This window comes from Pleurodeles waltl, chromosome 6 (genome assembly GCF_031143425.1).
Source record: "Pleurodeles waltl isolate 20211129_DDA chromosome 6, aPleWal1.hap1.20221129, whole genome shotgun sequence".
NCBI classification, from domain to species: domain Eukaryota; kingdom Metazoa; phylum Chordata; class Amphibia; order Caudata; family Salamandridae; genus Pleurodeles; species Pleurodeles waltl.
Genome location: NC_090445.1, coordinates 1,198,599,567 through 1,198,618,788, shown reverse-complemented (window position 1 = coordinate 1,198,618,788; position 19,222 = coordinate 1,198,599,567). Strand labels below are relative to the sequence as shown.

At 42.9% G+C, this 19,222-nt stretch overlaps 1 protein-coding gene across 2 annotated transcripts in view; it reads left to right on the top strand.

The window, feature by feature from the left end:
* Positions 1 to 3,035: 3,035 nt before the first annotated feature.
* Positions 3,036 to 19,222, top strand: part of HELLS (helicase, lymphoid specific) — a 549,822-nt gene continuing 533,635 nt past the window's right edge. Inside the window, exon 1 of one of the 2 annotated variants that reach the window (XM_069240496.1) lies at positions 3,036 to 3,130. Coding sequence is in view for 1 of the 2 variants with exons in the window: in XM_069240495.1 (XP_069096596.1) it covers positions 4,465 to 4,495 (31 nt within the window). In the remaining variant the exon portion in view is untranslated. Of the gene's footprint in view, positions 3,131 to 4,239; positions 4,496 to 19,222 lie in introns of those variants that run through there. The other variant, XM_069240495.1, reaches the window with a different exon arrangement.

Sequence of the window (19,222 nt, the reverse complement as noted above, 5' to 3'; positions counted from 1 at the left end):
CAGACCACCCTGTTTTCTTAGAGCACCCCCAATCCTTAAATACTACTGTGGCTCCAGAATTTCCTAATGCAGATACCATATATTATTTTTCTTTTACAAAGGAATAAGAATACAGTTAAAAACATATGAAAAGTATACATATATGAAGTTGGTAACTGTACAATATCAGGAGGAATACCTAAAGTACCACCCAACACTGGGATTGCTTTAAATGCTGGACAGACTTGTTTCCTGGCTACTTTCTTTCTGGTCTCTTTCACAACAATATGTTTATTGCAACCAAAATGTAGGCACAGGTGATTCTTAAATCGTCATTCATCTTCAGTCAAAGGGGGCCCTATAGCTCTAAATTGGAATGGTTCTGGGTAACAGACCCAGGTTTGGGATCAGTCTTTTCTGGTGTTCGCTAAAATGTCTTACACTCACTCTGCCTTTTCTCGCCTTTCTTTCATTGTGTCTATGATTAGTCTGGAGAACTAACTTTACTAATTACTCACATTCAGTAGATGTGTTGGGAACCTGTGATAACAAATCTTTTATTTTCTCATTTAACCCACAGTAGAACTGTGTACTGCTCTATTCCTCTGGCCATTCTGCCTCAATCACAAAACGGTTACATTGGGCAAAATGTAGTAAACCCTTCTTTCCCTGTCTAACTTGTAATTTACAGACAGCACATTTTCCATTGATTCACTAAATTTGCACAGACATACTGTTTTACTAATAAAAGTAAATTGTGCACAAATGATAATGTGTAGAAACTTGGTTTCAGTGAATTATTGTTATATCTGCATCACCAAGTAAAGTATCTTGAATTGTTCTAATCCTATTAAAATCTTTCCAGCACACTTAAGAATTACAAAAAAGTGGTCATTTTTGCTTTTCTAATTTCTGCATATGTGCAGTTCATTCACCGGTATTTACATTTTGTTGTTTGTTACAAAAATGACATCCTACAGTCCTTCCTTTCACACTTCATGTACCCCAGCAACATTGCCACATAATTCATCTTATTTTTCTTTATCTGACTGCAAAGTGAAATTAATTTGCAAACACCAATCCTCGTATTAAAAAACATAAGCAGCAGAAGACGTAGCCTGACATTTGACTTCTGATTTTGAAGTGCAGCAAATATGACAAGATAAATGCAGAATTTAAAGGCATCTTTATTTATTGCTTGTAATTTTGTGACCCACCAAAAATCGACTCATGACCCACAGTTTTGGAAACACTGCTCTAAACAGAATGAGGCTTTTAAAAGCTGCCAGTAACAAACTTCTGTGACCTGTATTTTCAGAGATTGAAGTTGCATTCATTTTTTCTTATTTCACAAGAGATGCATCTTCCTGGTCGATGCCTTTAGTGTTTTAGGACAACCATCTGTTATACAATGATGATGCATTCTTTAAAGAAATGAAAACATTTTCGACAGAAGAAAACTAACTCAATCTGTAGATAGCGAATTACAATGCGCTACCACATAATGCTTTAGTTACATTAAAACATTGCCCTCCTCATCTCCATTAAAGCTAGGTGGTTTGTGAAAGTTTGTCATACTAAAAAGTGGGTTGTGGATCTAAAATGTTTGGGAAGCACTGGTCTAGAGCACTGCCCATCAGGGTTAGGATTGGGTCCTGACACACAGCACTTGACATATGCAGTGAAAGACTTAAGAGCATGACAGAGTGACTTGGTTGTGTACTCTCATCTCTGATTCAGGGGCTACCATTGCCAGCCCTGGCTGAGGAACCACCAACAGTCCCTTGTGACTGAAGATGCTGTGCCCACAGTTTACACAAAGACATCCATTATGGCCATTCCAATTTCCCCTTTCTACAAAAGTTGCTTTAATGAATGAAAGATGGTTCAGCTAAATGATTTAAAGACCTGAACGAGAAACACAAATCAGAAAGACATGGATAAGTATTTGTATGAAGAATTCCATGCTTTAAAATGTTTTTGTTTTTCTGCATGGATTATTGGAAAAAACTAAAGACGTTTTGCGTATGCAAGGCTTGCAAAACTACATTTGTCTATTGCTCTTCTGAATTTGTCACAAATGGCAGTACTAACGTTTCTAAAATGTTCATTTTTGTTGTTTACTTCTGTCTGTAACTTGGACAATTAAAGTTAACCTGGTGAATGCGCAGTAGTAATGGTGGAGTAAACAAAACTTCTCATTTGTATGCTGAAAGGGCTAGGACATTGTACTGTTTCAAAGACTTTATGTAGGACTCTTATCAGGCAGTTCTAAATTTGGAGTCATCGCCATTTGATTGTTGTAAGTGGGAACTATCCTTTCCTAAATATCCTACTGCAATGCACAAACAGGCCTATTTCTTTTATTTACCGCATAACATGGACATAACTGCTTTGCCCTACTCGCAATGAAGTGTCACACAAAAGTTTCACACTTGTTAATAAAATGTAACACATACACCAAAAACAGGGAAATGCCACACATAGTCAGAATCAAAACTTGGCAGCTATGGGTGTGGGTAATGAATGAACTGATGCCGACCATGCTCTGCTTCTTGCAAGCTTGCCCTGCTTCTGCTTGTGGTGTGCATATCTGTGAGTGAATGTGAGGAAGGCTTGCCCTTCTGCCATAAGTGCTGTACCTATTCTGCGCAAAGCATGTTTGCACTGCTGTTATCGTTTATGTTACCAAGTATGAAGGAAACATGCCCTGCTGTTGCCTGTGCTATACATGTTCTGTGAATAGGCGTGTGAGGGAAGTATGTAGGGCACTCCTCATGTTCTAATTATGCTATCTGCCATCTTGTCTCTTAGGTAGCGCTCAGAAACCCGGTTGGGGTATCCAAGCGCTTTATAAACCCAAATATATATAGATGTCCATGCGGTGCCTGTTTGCAAGCTTGCGCTGATCCTCTCAGTCGTGTATACAATTAGTGTGTGTAGCTGTATGTAGTAGAATTGTCTTCTGGACCAAAATGTATGTAGTGCAAATCGTAGGCTGGTATTTTGGGAAAAGCAGTGCGCTTCCAAAGCACTTGAAACTGGCATCTGAGTTAGTCCCTTTTCTATTATATGTATTTATTCCTGCACACCGGCGTCTCCCGCACAATTGCAACTTTGTTTTGACTCGGCACGGCATTAACATTTAGAGGTGAGTTTTTCGGGTCTTCGTTTTTACGGCTTTTTAACTCGGTCTCTAGTTTGATTATGCTTCGGTTACAAGTCTTCTATTTTTATAACGCTCTGAGTCTTCCTGCCCCGGGTGTCTATGCTTAACGAGACAGTCTGTTCCTCGTAGTACTGGCATTGTTTGCTATTTTTACTTTACTGGTTACCTCACGCTTCGTTCTTTTTTGCTTTATTTAGCACATTTCATTCCTGGAAGTCTGTCGTATTACGCAAGCATTATAGTATGCCGTAGCGTGGCATGCTCTTTATTACGGGCAAATAATGTTGTTTTTAGTCATGGCATACGATAGTGGTTACATTATTGACATTCAACAATGGGCCTTTGAAGGTGCAGTCATGCCTTGCTGATTTACCTCTACCTCACGTTACGTTACCTTAATTCATTGTGTTATAGGAACCATGGGGCATACCAGGTGTTTAAATATCTGGGTTGAGAGACGAATTTTCCCCACAGCAACAATCGCTTTTTTCACATGTGTTTTTGTGTTCACTACAGGCTTATCAGGCCATCTCTTCTGGAACTGTCATTCTTCCCTAATCTGATTTAATCAATTTTTTTGGTTGCTGAATAGTTCTCTTATGTCCATGGTGTGAGATACCACTGAATTTATACTTTCATGTCGAAGTGGTACTTGGTTTACCGTTTTGTTCTCCCCTTTTTTACGAAGAACACTTTAATTTAACATAACTATTAACACCCTTCAGAGGTGTACTTAAGATCCGCAACACAACAGCAGCCTCATTTTCGCCTTGAAAGGCGTGTCAATCCGTTTTCTCCATGCACCTGTCACCAACATAATTAGTTCTTTCATATTGGAAATTACATGTTGGTCATTAGAAATTGGTGTGCTGCCAATTTCTTTTTCAAACTAATATTTCCTGAAGTGAAACGTCTTCTACATGCCGGTGTCACACACCGGTACTTGTCAAAATTCAATCATTGGTCCAAACAAAAGGAGATCATCCCGCTCCAAGATGGCCGCCTAACCGGGAGTGGAGGGTGTTCATTGCAGGCCTCTTTCTATGTCGGCGGATTCACACCGTCTGGCATGGTTACGACACACGTGAGTTAGCCCAAAAAAAAAAAAAAATTCGCGCCAGTTCTGAGCAGTCTCGCGAAAAAAAAAACTCCCTCACTGGCGATTTAGAGGCAGTGTGTCGTGGCGGCTAAATCAAGACGTGATAAGAGACAGCAACTCTGGAATAACGTGGTATCGGACAGTCTGTATTAGTCTGAGCTTTGGTTGTCAGGAGAACCTGTTACGCCTTTTCTTTTCGTGATCCTGTTGGTACACTATGCCGGTAGAGCAGCCGCGTGCACCCGCAGGTGAGGCATTTTAGTAGCCCCTTGTGCACGCCTCCTCACCTTTCAGCCTTACCGTGGGGACGGGATGACGGGCGCGTATTATTTTGTAATGCGTTAATGGTTGAGTCGCTGACCCGTGTTTCTCAGAATCACGGGTGTGGCGACTATCCTGGGGCTGTGTATTTTTGGGGCCTTACAGTGCCTGCTCTGCATTTCGCTCCGTGCCTGTTTTTTATGCTCGAATAAACTACGGTGACTCTGTGTCCATAGGCTGGGTGCAGAGTTGCTGATTTTGAGTACAGTCTCGGGTGACTAGTGCTCTACGTTATAACAGTTTGCTGCCTAGAGGTTCAGCATCAGTGGTACCCTTTTTACAGGGAGGCTAGCCTTTTCTCTCCCCCACCCCTTCACCTCCACCAGCTATAACTGTAGAGGCTCTCTACATTTTAGGAAATTGTGAAAATATTTTGAAATACTTGCTGCAAAGTGACGTAAAATCTGCAGAACCAAATGTTTCTTAAACTGATGTTTTAAAAGACGATAAAGTATATTGAATCGCGTTTTCACTATTTCCGAATACAGTGTTTTAAGATATTTGACAAAGGAGAAGTGGGGGGACATCTGTAAAACGGTCGTGTCTTAAGGCGACTAGGGATCCTATCCAAGAAACGTGAGCTATAGTTTAATCAATCTGTATTTGTAAAGTTCAGCACCATCACTCCTTAGCGGTATCTGGGATCTAAGGGTGCCAAGTGTCTGTGAAACAGCCAGCTCTTGAGTTTCTTTCTGAAGTCTGCCAGGGATGGTGCTCTTTGGGCGGAGGTGTCGGGTCATTCCAGGTCTTGGGGTAGGAGGTGACCGAGGGTAAGAGGGTGTGCAAGGGCAAGAGAAGCGCAGGTGTCTTAAGGGTAGATGGAAGTTCAGGAATGGTTGATTTTGAACGGTCCTTGATTGTCTAGAGCTCAGTAGGTGTGTGCAAGGGCTTGAACTGGCATCTACTCTGGATGGGGAGCCATTGGAGGTTTCTGAGGGGAGGGGGTGATGTGGGTCTGTTTGGGGAGATCCTGAATGAGTCTGGCTGCTGCATTCTGTATGGTCTGGAGTCTTGTCGAGCTGGGAGGAGATGCCTACGTAGAAAGTATTGCTGAGTCAAGATAGTTGTTGACGAGGACCTGTGTGACGGTTTTTGTGCTGTTGATTGGGATCCATCTAAAGATTCTCTACAGCATGTGAAGGGAGTGGAAGCAAGAGGAGGTGACTACGTTGACTTGTTGTTTCATGGTCAGTTTGTTGTCGAGGGTGATGCCTAGTTTTCTAGCATAGTCTGTGGTTGTGGATGTTGGTCTGTGTTCTGCTGGACACCAGCTGTGATCCCAGGCAGAGGTGCTGTTCCCAAAAGATCAGTACTTCTGTCTTGCAGTTGTCTCAGCCAGTTGGCTACTTGGTCATGGTGTTGCAGAAGTTGGTTTTGGCATTGGAGGGGTCCTCGTTGAGTGATAGGATTAGTTGAGTGTCTTCAGTGTAGGAGATTATGTTGTCAGTGAGATCCGACAACATCTGCAAGGGTGGTCATTTAGATGTTAAACAAGATGGGGCTGAGGGAAGATCCTTAGGTTATGCTTCATATGATGTCCTTGGGTTGCGAGATAAAGGGAGGCAGCCAGATGCTCTATGTGCAACCTGTAAGGAAAAAGGCGATTCACTTGAGGGGGTTTTACCATATGCCGATGTTGTATAGTCTGTCTGAGGGTGTGGTGTGAGACAGTGGCATACACAGTAGAGAGGTCAAGAAGGATCATGGCCACAGTTTATTTGTGGTCAAGTAGAAATCTGTCTGTGGCAGCGATCAGCACAGTCTCAGTGCTGCTGGCTGGCATGGAAACCTGATTGAGGTATCAAGTAGATGGTTTTGTTCCTGGTGTTTGGTGAGTTGTTGGTTGATTTTCTTTCTCAAGTACTTTTGGCAGTGTAGGGAAGCGGGGAAGTCAGTTAATATTTTTTGGGGTCAGCAGAGGGTTTCAGTCTTACCTCTCTGTTTTCCATCTGTCCGGAAAGGCTGCCAAGGAGTTGGAGGTGTTGAAGATGCTAGTAATTTCAGTGCGGATTAGGATGTTCCATAATTTAAAAGTTGATGGGGGCAGGGGTTGGTGGGTGCGCCGGAGTGGGTAAGTTATACTTAAGGGTGTGGTTTAAAGAACTTGTTTAAAGAAAAAAAACTTGCCCTCCACAAAGCTTGTCAGATGGCCACTATTAGAGTTAATTCATCCTCACAGATCACACAGGAAAGAACGTGTCTAAAACAAGCCAGACTTGTTGGCTTTTCCAGTGCTTGTTAGCAGTACCAGATGAATGCGTACAACAAAGATGTGAAAAATTAGAATTGAATTTTTTTTAGCTACGTACAGACATTAATTTAAATATTGTAAAGGGATGGGTAGCAGTCTATGGAGTCTCATTCCTGTTCTCCCCTTCACCCTTTACCATCATTTCACCTTGTTAGACATGTCTTTTTCCCCATTTGCCAGCTGTCTTAAACCCGTCTACTGTCTGACATATAAAAACACAATTTCCTCTGTAGTTATCAATAATTCAACAGCTCTGTTTCTCCATGTACTTTAACATAAAACAGTAATTACTATTGGTACACAAATGACCATTGCTCAGTGTGCTATGCTTAGAGGCCAAAGATTGGATGACCACATAGTCTCAACACCTCTTTGTTTCAGTGACTGGCACTGTGCGAAACGTTCACCTCCTTCAGCTGTAGCTCCAGAGCTCTTTAATGCCCAGTCAAGAACATGCATGCAAAATGTAAATTCACCCATTCCCTAGGGGTCATCTTGTCATTTTACAGTATGTGCTATAAAAGTCATACGTTCTGTATGTGTGTGTGTGTGTATAGGTTAGTTGTGGTTCACACCATAGTGCAGATATTATCTGAAGAGATCTCTTAAGGAATACATGTATGTTTTTCACATAAAAACCAGTACATTTATGGACCTTTCTATTTATCATTCAATAAATATTGGCTCAGTATTAACTGAAGATATTCCACTATTAGTCACATGATATACAACCGCACAATATGCCTAAATTGCAGCTATCTTAAAAGACTTATTTTGCTATTGTCCTAACATTTCAAAATTGATGATGTAAATTTGCTAAAGTTACATGTATAAACATATAAAGTGTGCAGGTACGTGCCTAAACTTAGTGCTATATAGCAGATATTGTTCTATGTGTTTGTCCACCAGATGACCTAAGACAATTGTAATTGATATAATCCACACCTTTAAAAAGATTCGTATGTATTGCTCTCACGTTTGACATCACAAGTAACATGACATCTTCACACTGTCATTTAGTCCCATAGTCTGTAGAAAATTCAAATTTAATTTGAATTGTTTCAGCTTCATGCCTTACAATATCTTAGAAACATAGAACATACAATTATAAAAATCATCATTACGTGAAATCATTGTTCATTCTTTAAAAATGGATCAGATTTATCTAGGCCTACCTAATCCCTGTGAAAAACCAACATACACACATGCAAGTAAATAATATACAGTTCCCACCCTATTAAATCTGGGGGGTGGAACATTTCCAGGCGATAGCATCCTATACAAAGGGGCCTTGGAAGAATGGAATGTGAATGATCACAATGATTAATATTAACAGCCATAATTTTGATACCATGCCATATTCGTTAATATTAGCCAGCCTTATGCAAGTGCTAGTGCAGTTTTAGTGCAATTTACTCCTTTAAAAAGGTGGAGCAGCAAACTACAGCTTGCTACAGGATTTTTTTTTTTTTTACAATACAAGGTGAAGTAGGCCATAACATCCTGTTCAAAGGGCCTCAGGAAGAGTGAAGTGCCCAGTACTCATGATGGGTAATATTAGCAGCAGTGGTTTTGATGCATCTTAATGTTAAAAATATTATATATTGAAAAAGTAATAAATATATCATTTATGTAAGAAAAAGGTGTCTCACAGCAGCAACTATAACCCTATAGATCTTGTGGATCCAATAGATCTACTGGTCGGATTAGCCCTAGTTTAGTTGGTAACTCTCGCACCCAGGGCCAAGCGACCCATATATATGAGGCGATCAAGTTGTGTTTGTTAATGTTAGCCGGTCTTGTGCAAAGTGCTAGTTTAGTTTTAAAACAATTTACTCCTTTAGACTTAAAAAGAGGGTGAAGCCATCTGCACCTTGCTACGTCAAATTTCTTGCAAAACAGGATGAAGTGAGCCACATTGTTTATCTTCCCAGGGCAACAATCACAGTACTCCAGTCCTGCCGCCAGCCTATGCATGCATGCCATATAGCCTCTTAGGGGCTATACACCCAGTCTAAATTTAATATAAAGGGACCTCTTCTATTCAGGGTGCAACAGATCCACGTAAACTGGGGGGGGGGGGGGGGGAAACGGGGGGGTTGGCTCATAAATATTAGTAAAGTAATAGCTTATGATCGAATCAGGCCTAAGTCCCTGATACAACCTCCTCTTACTACATTCCTGGTATCGCTCTTCTACCTTACCTGCAGTATCCTGTCAGATTGCGCCCGGACCCTCCTAGAGCGCCTCCAACCAGAGGTTAGCTAGGGTACCTTTAACATGAGTTCCCCATGTGCGCCCTCCTAGACCACCCCACGCAGTGGCCTCTTCAAGTGTTTCTAGGTACACCACTGCCCTAGGATTGCGGGCTAACCTCACCCAATATAGTATTGGCCTTAGGGCTGTTAATTCCGATATTGGCTCCCAGTTGAGCTCTGCCAAGGGAGGCTTCAGGAGTGTACCTGGCCCTATCCCCAGTAGGAATCTCCAAAAATTATTTTCGGCTGTCTGTAGCACTTGTATCCGCGTATCCCCAGAGTTCTGCTCCATAAAGTGCTTCAGCAACTGCTTTCTGGGCATATATTTCCAAGATTATACTAATGTTTCTTGCTCCAATTTTATCCTCAAACTTTAATATTGCCATGCTGCTTGCTAGCACCCTCAGTTGGTGTGTGGTTGATGGCTAGCTTCCGCCTGAGACTGGGGGAAGGTCGCATGGTCATCCCCATGGTCTTCACACAATTAATAGTTAACGATTTTTCCTCACAATATTTAACGAAACGGGCGAGTAGTCTATGGGCCGCGTTCTCAGTGTGTGCCATAAGTACTGCATCATCTGCGAAGAGTAATATTGGGACCCTCCTAGGAACAACAGGGATGTCTAGCTGTTTTCCAAAAAGTTAATCAGCTGCATCATTCAAGAAAAGGCTAAAAAGTAGTTGAGCCAGCACACAGCCCTACCGTACACCTTTTTGTACCTGGAAGGGGTCTGTACTCCCCCCACCCATCTCATATTTGACTCTGGCCGTGTTATCTACGTGCAATGCTGCTAGCTTTCACTAGGGGGCCATCAACCCCTGGATCCATCAAGGACTTCCACAATTTGCCCCTGTCTACTGAGTCGAAAGCAGTTTTCAGATCTTTAAAGACCAAATACAGAGAGGACCTCCTGACTACTGTGAGATCATATGGTCGATAGTTCCCGCCTGATGCCGAAAGCCTGCTTGTACCTCTGTCATCACACCATGGGCGTCAGCCCACCCCTGTAAACGATTAAGTAAAACTTTCCCTAAGACCTTCCCAGCTCCATCTAGTAGGGAAATCGGCTGATAATGGTGCAGCTTCTGTCGCCTTTCTTATAAATCGGAGCAGTGATAGCAGAGCGCCAGGACTGCAGTACTGCATTGCCCTGAAGGGCAGCATTGAACACCTTGGTAAGTATTTTAGCCCAGAAGTAAGGTGCCTCATGATAAAGGTCTAGTGAGACCATATCATGGCCCGGGGCCTTATTCTTCTCCAGTGCACCAAATGCTCTACTCACTTCTGGGATTAAAATTCCTATTTCGCTGGTGGTGGTGGTAAAAGGGGCACCTAGCCCTTCTGGAAGCCAGGGGGGTCAACCACACAAGTTCTATACAATGTGCTAAAATGATGAGCCCAGGCAGCTGGGTTAATATGGGTTTCAACAACATTCACTGTCCCCTTCCCCACTCTAGCTACAAGTTCCCAGAATTTGGTGGTATTGTGCTTGCTCTAAGTTCAGCCCACATTGCATTTTGGTACAGCCGTTTCTTTGTTGCTAGCAAACACTTATAATTTCTTCTGTATTCTTTAAATTTCCCCTTCGCTAGCCAAGCTGTTGTGGTGCTGTGTTAGGGCAACCAAGACTTCTCTTTTTGCCTTTGCGCACTCCTTGTCAAACCATTCTTAAATCCTAGTTGCCCTTTTCTAGTAATACCAACTGGCTTAGTCCGTACTGGCTTAGACCACAAGACTCCCAACTTCTTTGTCATTTGGTCATAGACAGCCAGTGTAAGGACTGTCGTTGGTCTAGGCGCCTATGATGGATTGCCCATGGCAGGCTATTATGGGTTCTAACTGTGGGAGACCCTGTCAATACTTCTCAACATCCCATTGTATTCTTCTGCAATTGGACAAAACGATCTCCTTGCTGTGCAGCCCAGGACCTGTCCTGTTGTAATCCCTAGCCCAAGAGCGTCCACCCTCCTAATGAGGACAAGTGGATTATGATTGCTTTCTACTCTGTTGACCACGACCATGTCTAAAATGGATGACCCTGCTTCCATGTTAATAATAACATAATCAGTGATCAAAGTCAATTTGCCATTATTAAAAGTTGCTTTGGCAGCGCGCATTGACAAAACGGAGACCCTTGTTCAGTAAAAGCCTCAGCTTTTTTTTTTGTAGACTTAAAGCGACTCATAGCTGTCTCTGGGGTCTGCCATACTGCGATCTTCCAAAAAGATCGCACAGCTATTATTAACGTCACAGGCTGATGAGTTAAAGTCACCACAAACCAGTATCGCACTCCTACCACCTACACAGCCCTGGATATCTTTGCTATCCGCCATACTTCCTTTAACCTTTTTGATATATATGGAGTACTCTCTCCAGAGTGCTTGGACCCCCAAAGACCACCCTTGTGGAATATATAGATTCAAGATATCAGTTACCCCCCCACCCCCCCTTATTAAAATCTGACGTAAGTCTCAAGTGCTGGAGATTAGCGGAGGCCCTCTGAAGTGATACATCAACTTGCTCTACTTTACACTCTAGCTCGCATGACACCCATATTGAGATACCCCACGAGGGGTGACCCTTCCCTGCCCAAATGGCCAGTATATCATAACCCAGAAACCCATCAATACATAGCCCTTCAATAGCCCACGTTTCTTGGAAGCAGCAAATATCATGCAAACTGACATATTGTGTCCAGCCCTTGTCTTCCAGTTTGCTAGCTAAACCTGCTCTATTCCAGGACGGTAATCGCAAGCAGCCCCCCTCCAAATTGTAGATAGACAATATCCAGGGGAGGCGGGGGTCATGCAGAGGAAGTGGCTGAATAAAAAGAGGGTTCCTTTGGCAATCAATCAGTTCTTGCTCTAGGGGATGCTCCTGCATCACCAGCAATTACAGCCGCTACCCAAGACCAATTGTCACATTTGGGCCCTTTATCCACCACATCATGGCTTAGAATCCAGATTTGTCTGCTATTTTTGTAGGTGGTAATGGTCCTTGCACTCTGCTACCCTCAGCTACAGAGCTCTTCCTATTTCGCCATTGTGCAATACCACGCCTATTGGGGCTATCCTCCCTTAACTCGTCTGCCCTGCTCCCATACACCTCGTGCTCCTTGATTTTCTGTTGGTTGACAATAGAACAGGGCAGCACATCGACCCCTATTATGTGGAAACAATCCGCATGATTTGAGAATCCGTCTAGCTATACCTGGCAAAGTAAACTCAACCAGGGCAGAGGGGCATGAGATAGTAGGATCACCTTGAAAATTAATAGGGTGGGAGCACCTCCTGCCATAATCAAGCCACTGCTGCTTTTATCCCAGTTTGACTAATTTCACATCACAAGAACTCTTAGCTCAGGAACAGCTTAGAAGAGGCTTAATAGTCTAGACCTATTTAAGGGGTGGCTTAAGCTAACGTCAGGGAAGAGATCAATGAATTCCAAGCTTTGCTCGCCGTATCTTCTCCCTGGCGCGACATCACTAGGGCAATCAATTTTATTGCAATATAAGTCACTGGCGTCTGGACGATTTCTATGACTAAATCCTGAAGACTCTGTAGATGGCGGAGCATCCGGGTTCAGCCCCTGGAAGTCCCTCAATGCTCCTGGAATGCATAGTACCTCCTGTTCAGGTTGTTCGACTTGGGCTATCACCATCTCGTGGGGGCAGGGAGGAGAACTGCCAATCTTAGCTGCCTTCCTTGAAACCTTCCTTGCCAACCTTTTTCCCTTTTGTAGAGTCGTTCTTTTTGTTCCTGTGCTTCCTTGTCTTTACTGTTTTTTTTTTTTTTTTGTTTTTTTTGGGTGAACGTCTTCCACTGCACCTATTTCCTCGCCCCCCCCGCCCCCCCCCCAATTCGGGATATTCTCGCATAGATGGGTTTGAGAAGGTTGTAAGGGTTCCACTAATCCCTTGCAATTGGCACCTGGCGCAGATATGTTATCGTACAGGAGGGCAGCTGGATTTCTACTACCCTTTATTCTCCTCATTTACTGTGACCTAATGGCTGGGAGCTGAAGCTAGCCCCCTCTCTATGCTGTCTGTGCTGTTCTTGTTGCTGGAGAATAACCATTTAAGAGAATAAACTGGAAATGGTGTAGCCCGCTTCCCCTTTTCTTTGGCACATCCCTTCTTGTTCGAAGTTGCCCCTATATCAACCGGGGCTATATTCTGGGATACAGAGTCTCTCCTTTTGCATTCCATGACGCTAGCTGGTAGCTCCTTTAATTACCAAATTGATTTGTTTTCCCTGGCACTCGGCTTGTACTTGTCTTCAGGGGGGCTGCCCCCCTCTACTGCAGAGAGCCCGGCACCCTCTCTATGTGCATGGGTGCCTTCACCACTATGAGGAGTCATACTTGTATTAATCTGTAATATACTCCCAATTTGATCTGATATGGAATCTGCAGTTTGTATCTGCTTAGCGCTCCTTGTAAAATATAACTAGCATTCCAGGGGATCTGTGAAGGCGGAGCTTGACGCTCACCAGGGACTAGGGCCTATAGTATCGGGGTTATTAATGATTCAGTGTGCCCCGTCCCCCCGAGAAATTTCTCCATAAGTGCAAGGATCGAGACTAGGACATTATTTAATGCAGTCAAAGCCTCGGAGATTATAAAACCTTGCAAGGTCTCTGTGGGTGCAGGATTGTTCATTGCAGACTAGCAAGCAGAATTATGCTGATAGGGTCATTCGAACAGAACCCTCCACTGGGGGAAGAGGTGTTAATTGCGGATTTGAGGCCAAACATGGCCCCCACCGAGGCCTCAGGATTATCTTCAGCAGCCACCAAAACCTTAGATGGGCCAAAAGGTCTAGATTTAGCTATTAGGCTGCAGGGTACATCCGGCAGCGTGTAGTCCCAAAAAAATCAGGGCGCTGTCATTAAAGTAATCACTGTTCCCCTTGGGGGTACAGTTGACCCGGACCCCAAGTTCATTATTTGCTGTCATATGTTCAACACTGTCGCTCATGGTATAAGAGTTCCAGCAAAGATTCTTGACCCTTCCTTCCCTGTTGCCCTCTAGTTTCACTCTCCTTCCTTGGGGTCTCCGAAGCAGTTTGTGGCAGGGTTTCCTATGAACTTAACCGTCTGCCTGCACTACCATGGATGACCCAGCCAAATCAGTTTTGGCACTCAGCAGTTATCTCGCTGCCTCTGAGCATCTTACGTAGGATTCTCCACCAATGTCCTCCGTCCTCGGGGCTATCAAAGTTGGCTCCTGCTCTGGTCCCTGAGCCAGAGCAGCATCCCTTTTCTCAAACTGGAATTCTGGCTCTATTTGCGTATTGGTCTGCTTGCTGTTCTGCTCAATGGTCTGCTGCAGAGAAAATGCCTTGTCCACCTTTGGCCCACCTTGTGGTAGAAGCTAGTTATCAACCTGTTGGAAAGCCAGAGATCAGCCTCTCTAGAATCACCAGCTAGCAGGGGTGAGGCAGGAGTAAGATCAGATCCTTTAGGCATTGATCCACAAGGAAGGACAGTAGTCTTATGTTCCTTCCAACCGGAACCCTTTGCTTTAGGTTATCCCATGATTAATCTGTTATATACTCATTGAGCGCCTTGGAAATTTGTCTAGCGCTCGTGGTTAGTATGTTTTTTCAGTGTCATTTTCCCAACTGTACTCTAACCACAGCACCAGAACTTAGTCTGGCCTCTATCGCGCTGCACCGGCTCTAATGTCTCAGCCACGCGTGCCACACCAGCCTGTCCTAACCTATTGCACTGGCCACTGTTCTTCTCAGCTTTCAGGCCACAGTGCCTCCTTTAAATCCTTATTACACAATCCTGTTAGGCAGATCCTAGTGGCACAGACCGCGATTTTCCACCTCTCACATACTCCCACCTTCCGTCTATTCACCGTAGTGGGGGAGGTGAGGAGCGCTGCAGCCCTTACTATACCCTTAGAGGATTAGCGCCGCACCTCTCATAGGTGCTGCAGCCTTTAAGTCCGTTGGGCCTCACAGGTCGGTGAGGGGATGGTATAACATCACTCCCCTACTTTACCTACACCATCCACTCTCATCCAGTTCTCCCGGCACTCCTGGTTTCTCCACGGTTCCAGTTCCTGGGACACACAGCACTCCTAGCCTGTAGGCTCTGCTGCAGCATTTTTGGGCGTTTGGCAGCATTGTCCGTCCCAGCCACACTCGTTCTGCAATTATTGGTGCTCCCTGCATCCCACTGTGCCGGTATGCGTGCTGATATTCGGCTAATTGTTCTACCAGGCTCAACCAACTCTGCCCGGTACACTGCCTGAGTGTTATGGGGCCCAGAGCAGTGAAAAGCCGCTGCTGCAGCCTCGCGATCCTCTGCCCCTCGCTCATCAGCACCTGCGTCTGCACCCACCATCAGCTCTGCTGTCAGCTATTCAATAGTTTTATCCATATTATTTCATGCTAAAGCAATCTTTTGTTGTTGTCAGCTTTCAGTGAGAAGAGAAATGATTTAAACACCTGAAAATTGAGATGCAAAGTGTCTCTCCCCCCCCCCCCCCCCCCCCCATCTTGCCAATAGGTGGCAATACTGAATTTCCTGTTAAAGCTCAAACTCTTATGTTCTGTGATTCAACAGACATCTAAGAAATGGAAAGGCAGCAGAACTTGATAACATACCTGAAGCGGCACTGAAGGCAGTTATTGAAAAATAGACATTGTCTATCGCAGATTTGGAAGGATCTGGAAGAGGAAAAGGTGCAGTCAGACTCGAAGGAGGAATATCTCATCAGAATCCCCAAGAAAGGTAACCTGGATAACTATTGAACACTTTGCCTTGGGCTGATAGAGGAGTTACCCTCCATAGCTTGCGTAGTCACCCTGAACAGGATGAAGGCATAAGTCGATGCTCAGTTGCGAGACTAGCAAACTGGATTTGGCAAAGCCAGATTCCGCGCAAACCGTATTGAAATGCTGCACGTGATCATTGAGCAGTCAGTGGAATGGAACTCACACCCCTGCCCATGTCAACTTCGACTATGAGGAGACATTCAACAGCATGGACAGAAATCCTGTACAAGCCCCTTCACTTCTACGATGTGGCAGATAAACTTGTAATGATCTTCAGGAATTCTTAAGAGAGAATGACCTTCAAGATAATCCATGTAGCCTTCCAAGTCAGGACCGTAGGCAGCCAGAGTTGTTGGCTCTCACTATTTCTCTTCATGCTAGACATAGACTGGATCAAGAAGGTATCCACAGCATGGAGGGAAAAATGCGATCCAGAGGGTCCTTGGTGTAGCTCGAAGAACTGGACTTTGCAGATGACCTGCCCCTACTCTCTCGTATCCATCTGCAGATTCAAGAGAAATCGACCATGTGGCAGCCACATCACCACAACTTTGCCTCAGCATCCACAGGGGGAAAACCAAGATCCTGAAGGTTAACGCGGTCAGCATAACTACTGTCATTCTTGCAGGTGATGCACTAGGAGAGGTTGAGGCCTTCACCCACCTGGGTAGTGTCATAGGTAGGCATGGTAGACAGATGCCGATGTCAAGGCAGGAACCTGCAAAGCAAGGTCTTCCTTCATTCAGCTAAAGAAAACCTGTACCTCCAAGGACCTAAATCTGCAAACCAAAATTAAATTCATAATTGGTCTTTGTGTCTGGAGCAGAAACTTTGAGGATGACCGTGACCTCCACCAACAAAGTCCAGACCTTCATCTACACCTGCCTGTTGAAAATCCTCCAAATCCAGTGGCTGTTCCCAGGGCTGTGGAATTTAGTAAAATATCTACTTGTCAATGGGACAGGTTACTTCAATCTACTTTTTTTTTTTTTCCTTTTTTTTTTTTTTTTTTTTCTGCTTTAAAAAAAAAAAAAAAAAAAAAAACACTTGTTCCTTTGGTACTTCGGCAATAAATTAAGGCAGCAATATCATTTTGAAAGGTTGGAAATTTTACTTCTGACGAGGGCAGAAATAAAACTTCTTCCACAGTTGGGGAAGAAACTGGTTGGAGGGAAAGTGAACTTGTAATCAACAGATTTTTTGAATGAGCAAATCTACACTTGCATAGTTGCTTGTACTAAAATGCAGCTCACAATATTTTGTAAATTACTGTGAGTTCATGAAAACTGTAAGTCTGCACTAACGCAAGGGCATATATCATGGGTGTCTTTATTTAAGAATTGGGTCCCTAATTTGGTCTGAAGTTAACCAAGTCCTTTTTGTTTTTATTACATTTGTCTGTCTCCATCTATCTGTAGACTGGCTTCAGTATGAGTGACAACATTCTGCTCTTTCAGGAGGAGCATATCAGAAAACAAAGTAGTTTTGTTTAGTGCCAGAGACTACAGGGGCAATGTGTGCCTTTTTGAGATGAAAAAAATATTGTTTTTTGCCACAATTTGTTACAATGGCGAACCCGGCAGCTCCCACAACAGTAAAGTTAGACAATAACATAACAAGACACACATTGGCAAAACCAAAAGACTGACCACAAATGTCCGACCTGTTGGCTTTGTCAATGATAGTTTATTTTTTCGTGCTTACCATAATCGTGTTAAAACTGGTTGCACTGAAAATATATATATATATATATATATATATATATATATATATATATATATATATATATTTTTCCCTTTCATTCTGAATATTTTGGAAATACGAGCATGCATTAACACATTTTAGAAGATGCTTGAAAGAAACAGTATCTACAGTTCCACAGTAGATTAGCACATTTTTTTTTGTCCTAGTTGTGTGTTTTTTTTTTATTTTTTTTATTTTTTGTGTGTAAACATGGTTTATCAATCTTGCTTTCAAACTTTTGCAAATATTTGCATCAAAGCATTCTGGGAGTGTTTTACATAACTCATTTTGTTAAACTTTGCAAACATGTGTACACATTTTTATGCTGGGGACCACTGTGCAGTCCGAGGTTACAACATTGCGTTAGAGTGCTCAACCTAATAATAAAGGCTTTGCATTAATGAACCCTAAATACAAGTTTGAATAGCATTAACATACGGACACATATTAACTGCAAACACTGCCCTTCCCTGATCCATATTGTGGTATACTGTAAGCTGGCAGCCAAAGGGGATTGTGCTACAGGGAGCTGGGGCAACTTATCCCTAGGACAACATAAGCATGGAAACCTGTTTTCCTTTGCATCAAACAATATATCCTGGGTGTCTGGTGTTGGAATTACACACCCCATCAGCAACTACCTGTGGCACTTGAAGACCTGGAAGCCTCAAATGTAAAGAGGATGGCCAAGAGATGCCTGGTGCCGAGGCCTCGAGGCTGTCTGCAGGGAGATGCGTTGCCCCTGGAGTCCTATTGAAAGACATCTTTTTTTCTTTAAATAGGTCTCCAAAATCTTTTTGTGACTGTAGAATCTCCAGTTGTGTGTGTGTGTGTGTCTGTGTATATGTATATATGTGTGTGTGTGTGTGTGTATATGTATATATACATACATAATGATTCTTTTGATTTTGAAACTCATTGTTGAAAATGTAGACTTAACTGAATCTTTGCTCGACTGTGTCCTTTATTACATTGAACAATTTTGCACTCAATATTTTGGGCTCTTTCCACTGATTTTGCTATGTTTTCTGGTTTTACTCAAGCTCTAAATCTGTCCTTGTTTTTTCCCTGTGTATGCAAATATTACTGAGACTAAATTATTTTCAAATAAACAGAGTAAGAGAAATGCATGTTTAAACAATCAAGGTGAAAAAAAAAGTGTAATGTACTGCATTATTATATCTACATGTAAGTATATATTTTTTTTCCACATTGTTGCCTGATTAGTATTCACCATAACATCCAACAGTGTGATCTGTTACCTATTTTGTGTGAATTTAATGGTACAATGTTAGGACGTCCAGTCTGGAATATTTTCTTCCAATGCAGATAAAGAACCTTTCCATGAGATGAAAATATTGTCTATAAATGGTAAATTCTGTATCCAATTTGTTCTCAATGCTCGTTGTCGTAAATGTATTCTTCAGATTTTACCATACATTTATTAGCTTAGATGGGGGTGCCCCCTTAAACCCCATAGAGGTACCTGCTTTTTGTAGGAAATTACAATGTGTATGTAAAATATATTCCATTAGAAATAACTGGAGTAATGTAATAATTCCAGTAAACACTTCATTTGTGCCAATTTAATATTTTCTTAATTTCTACTCT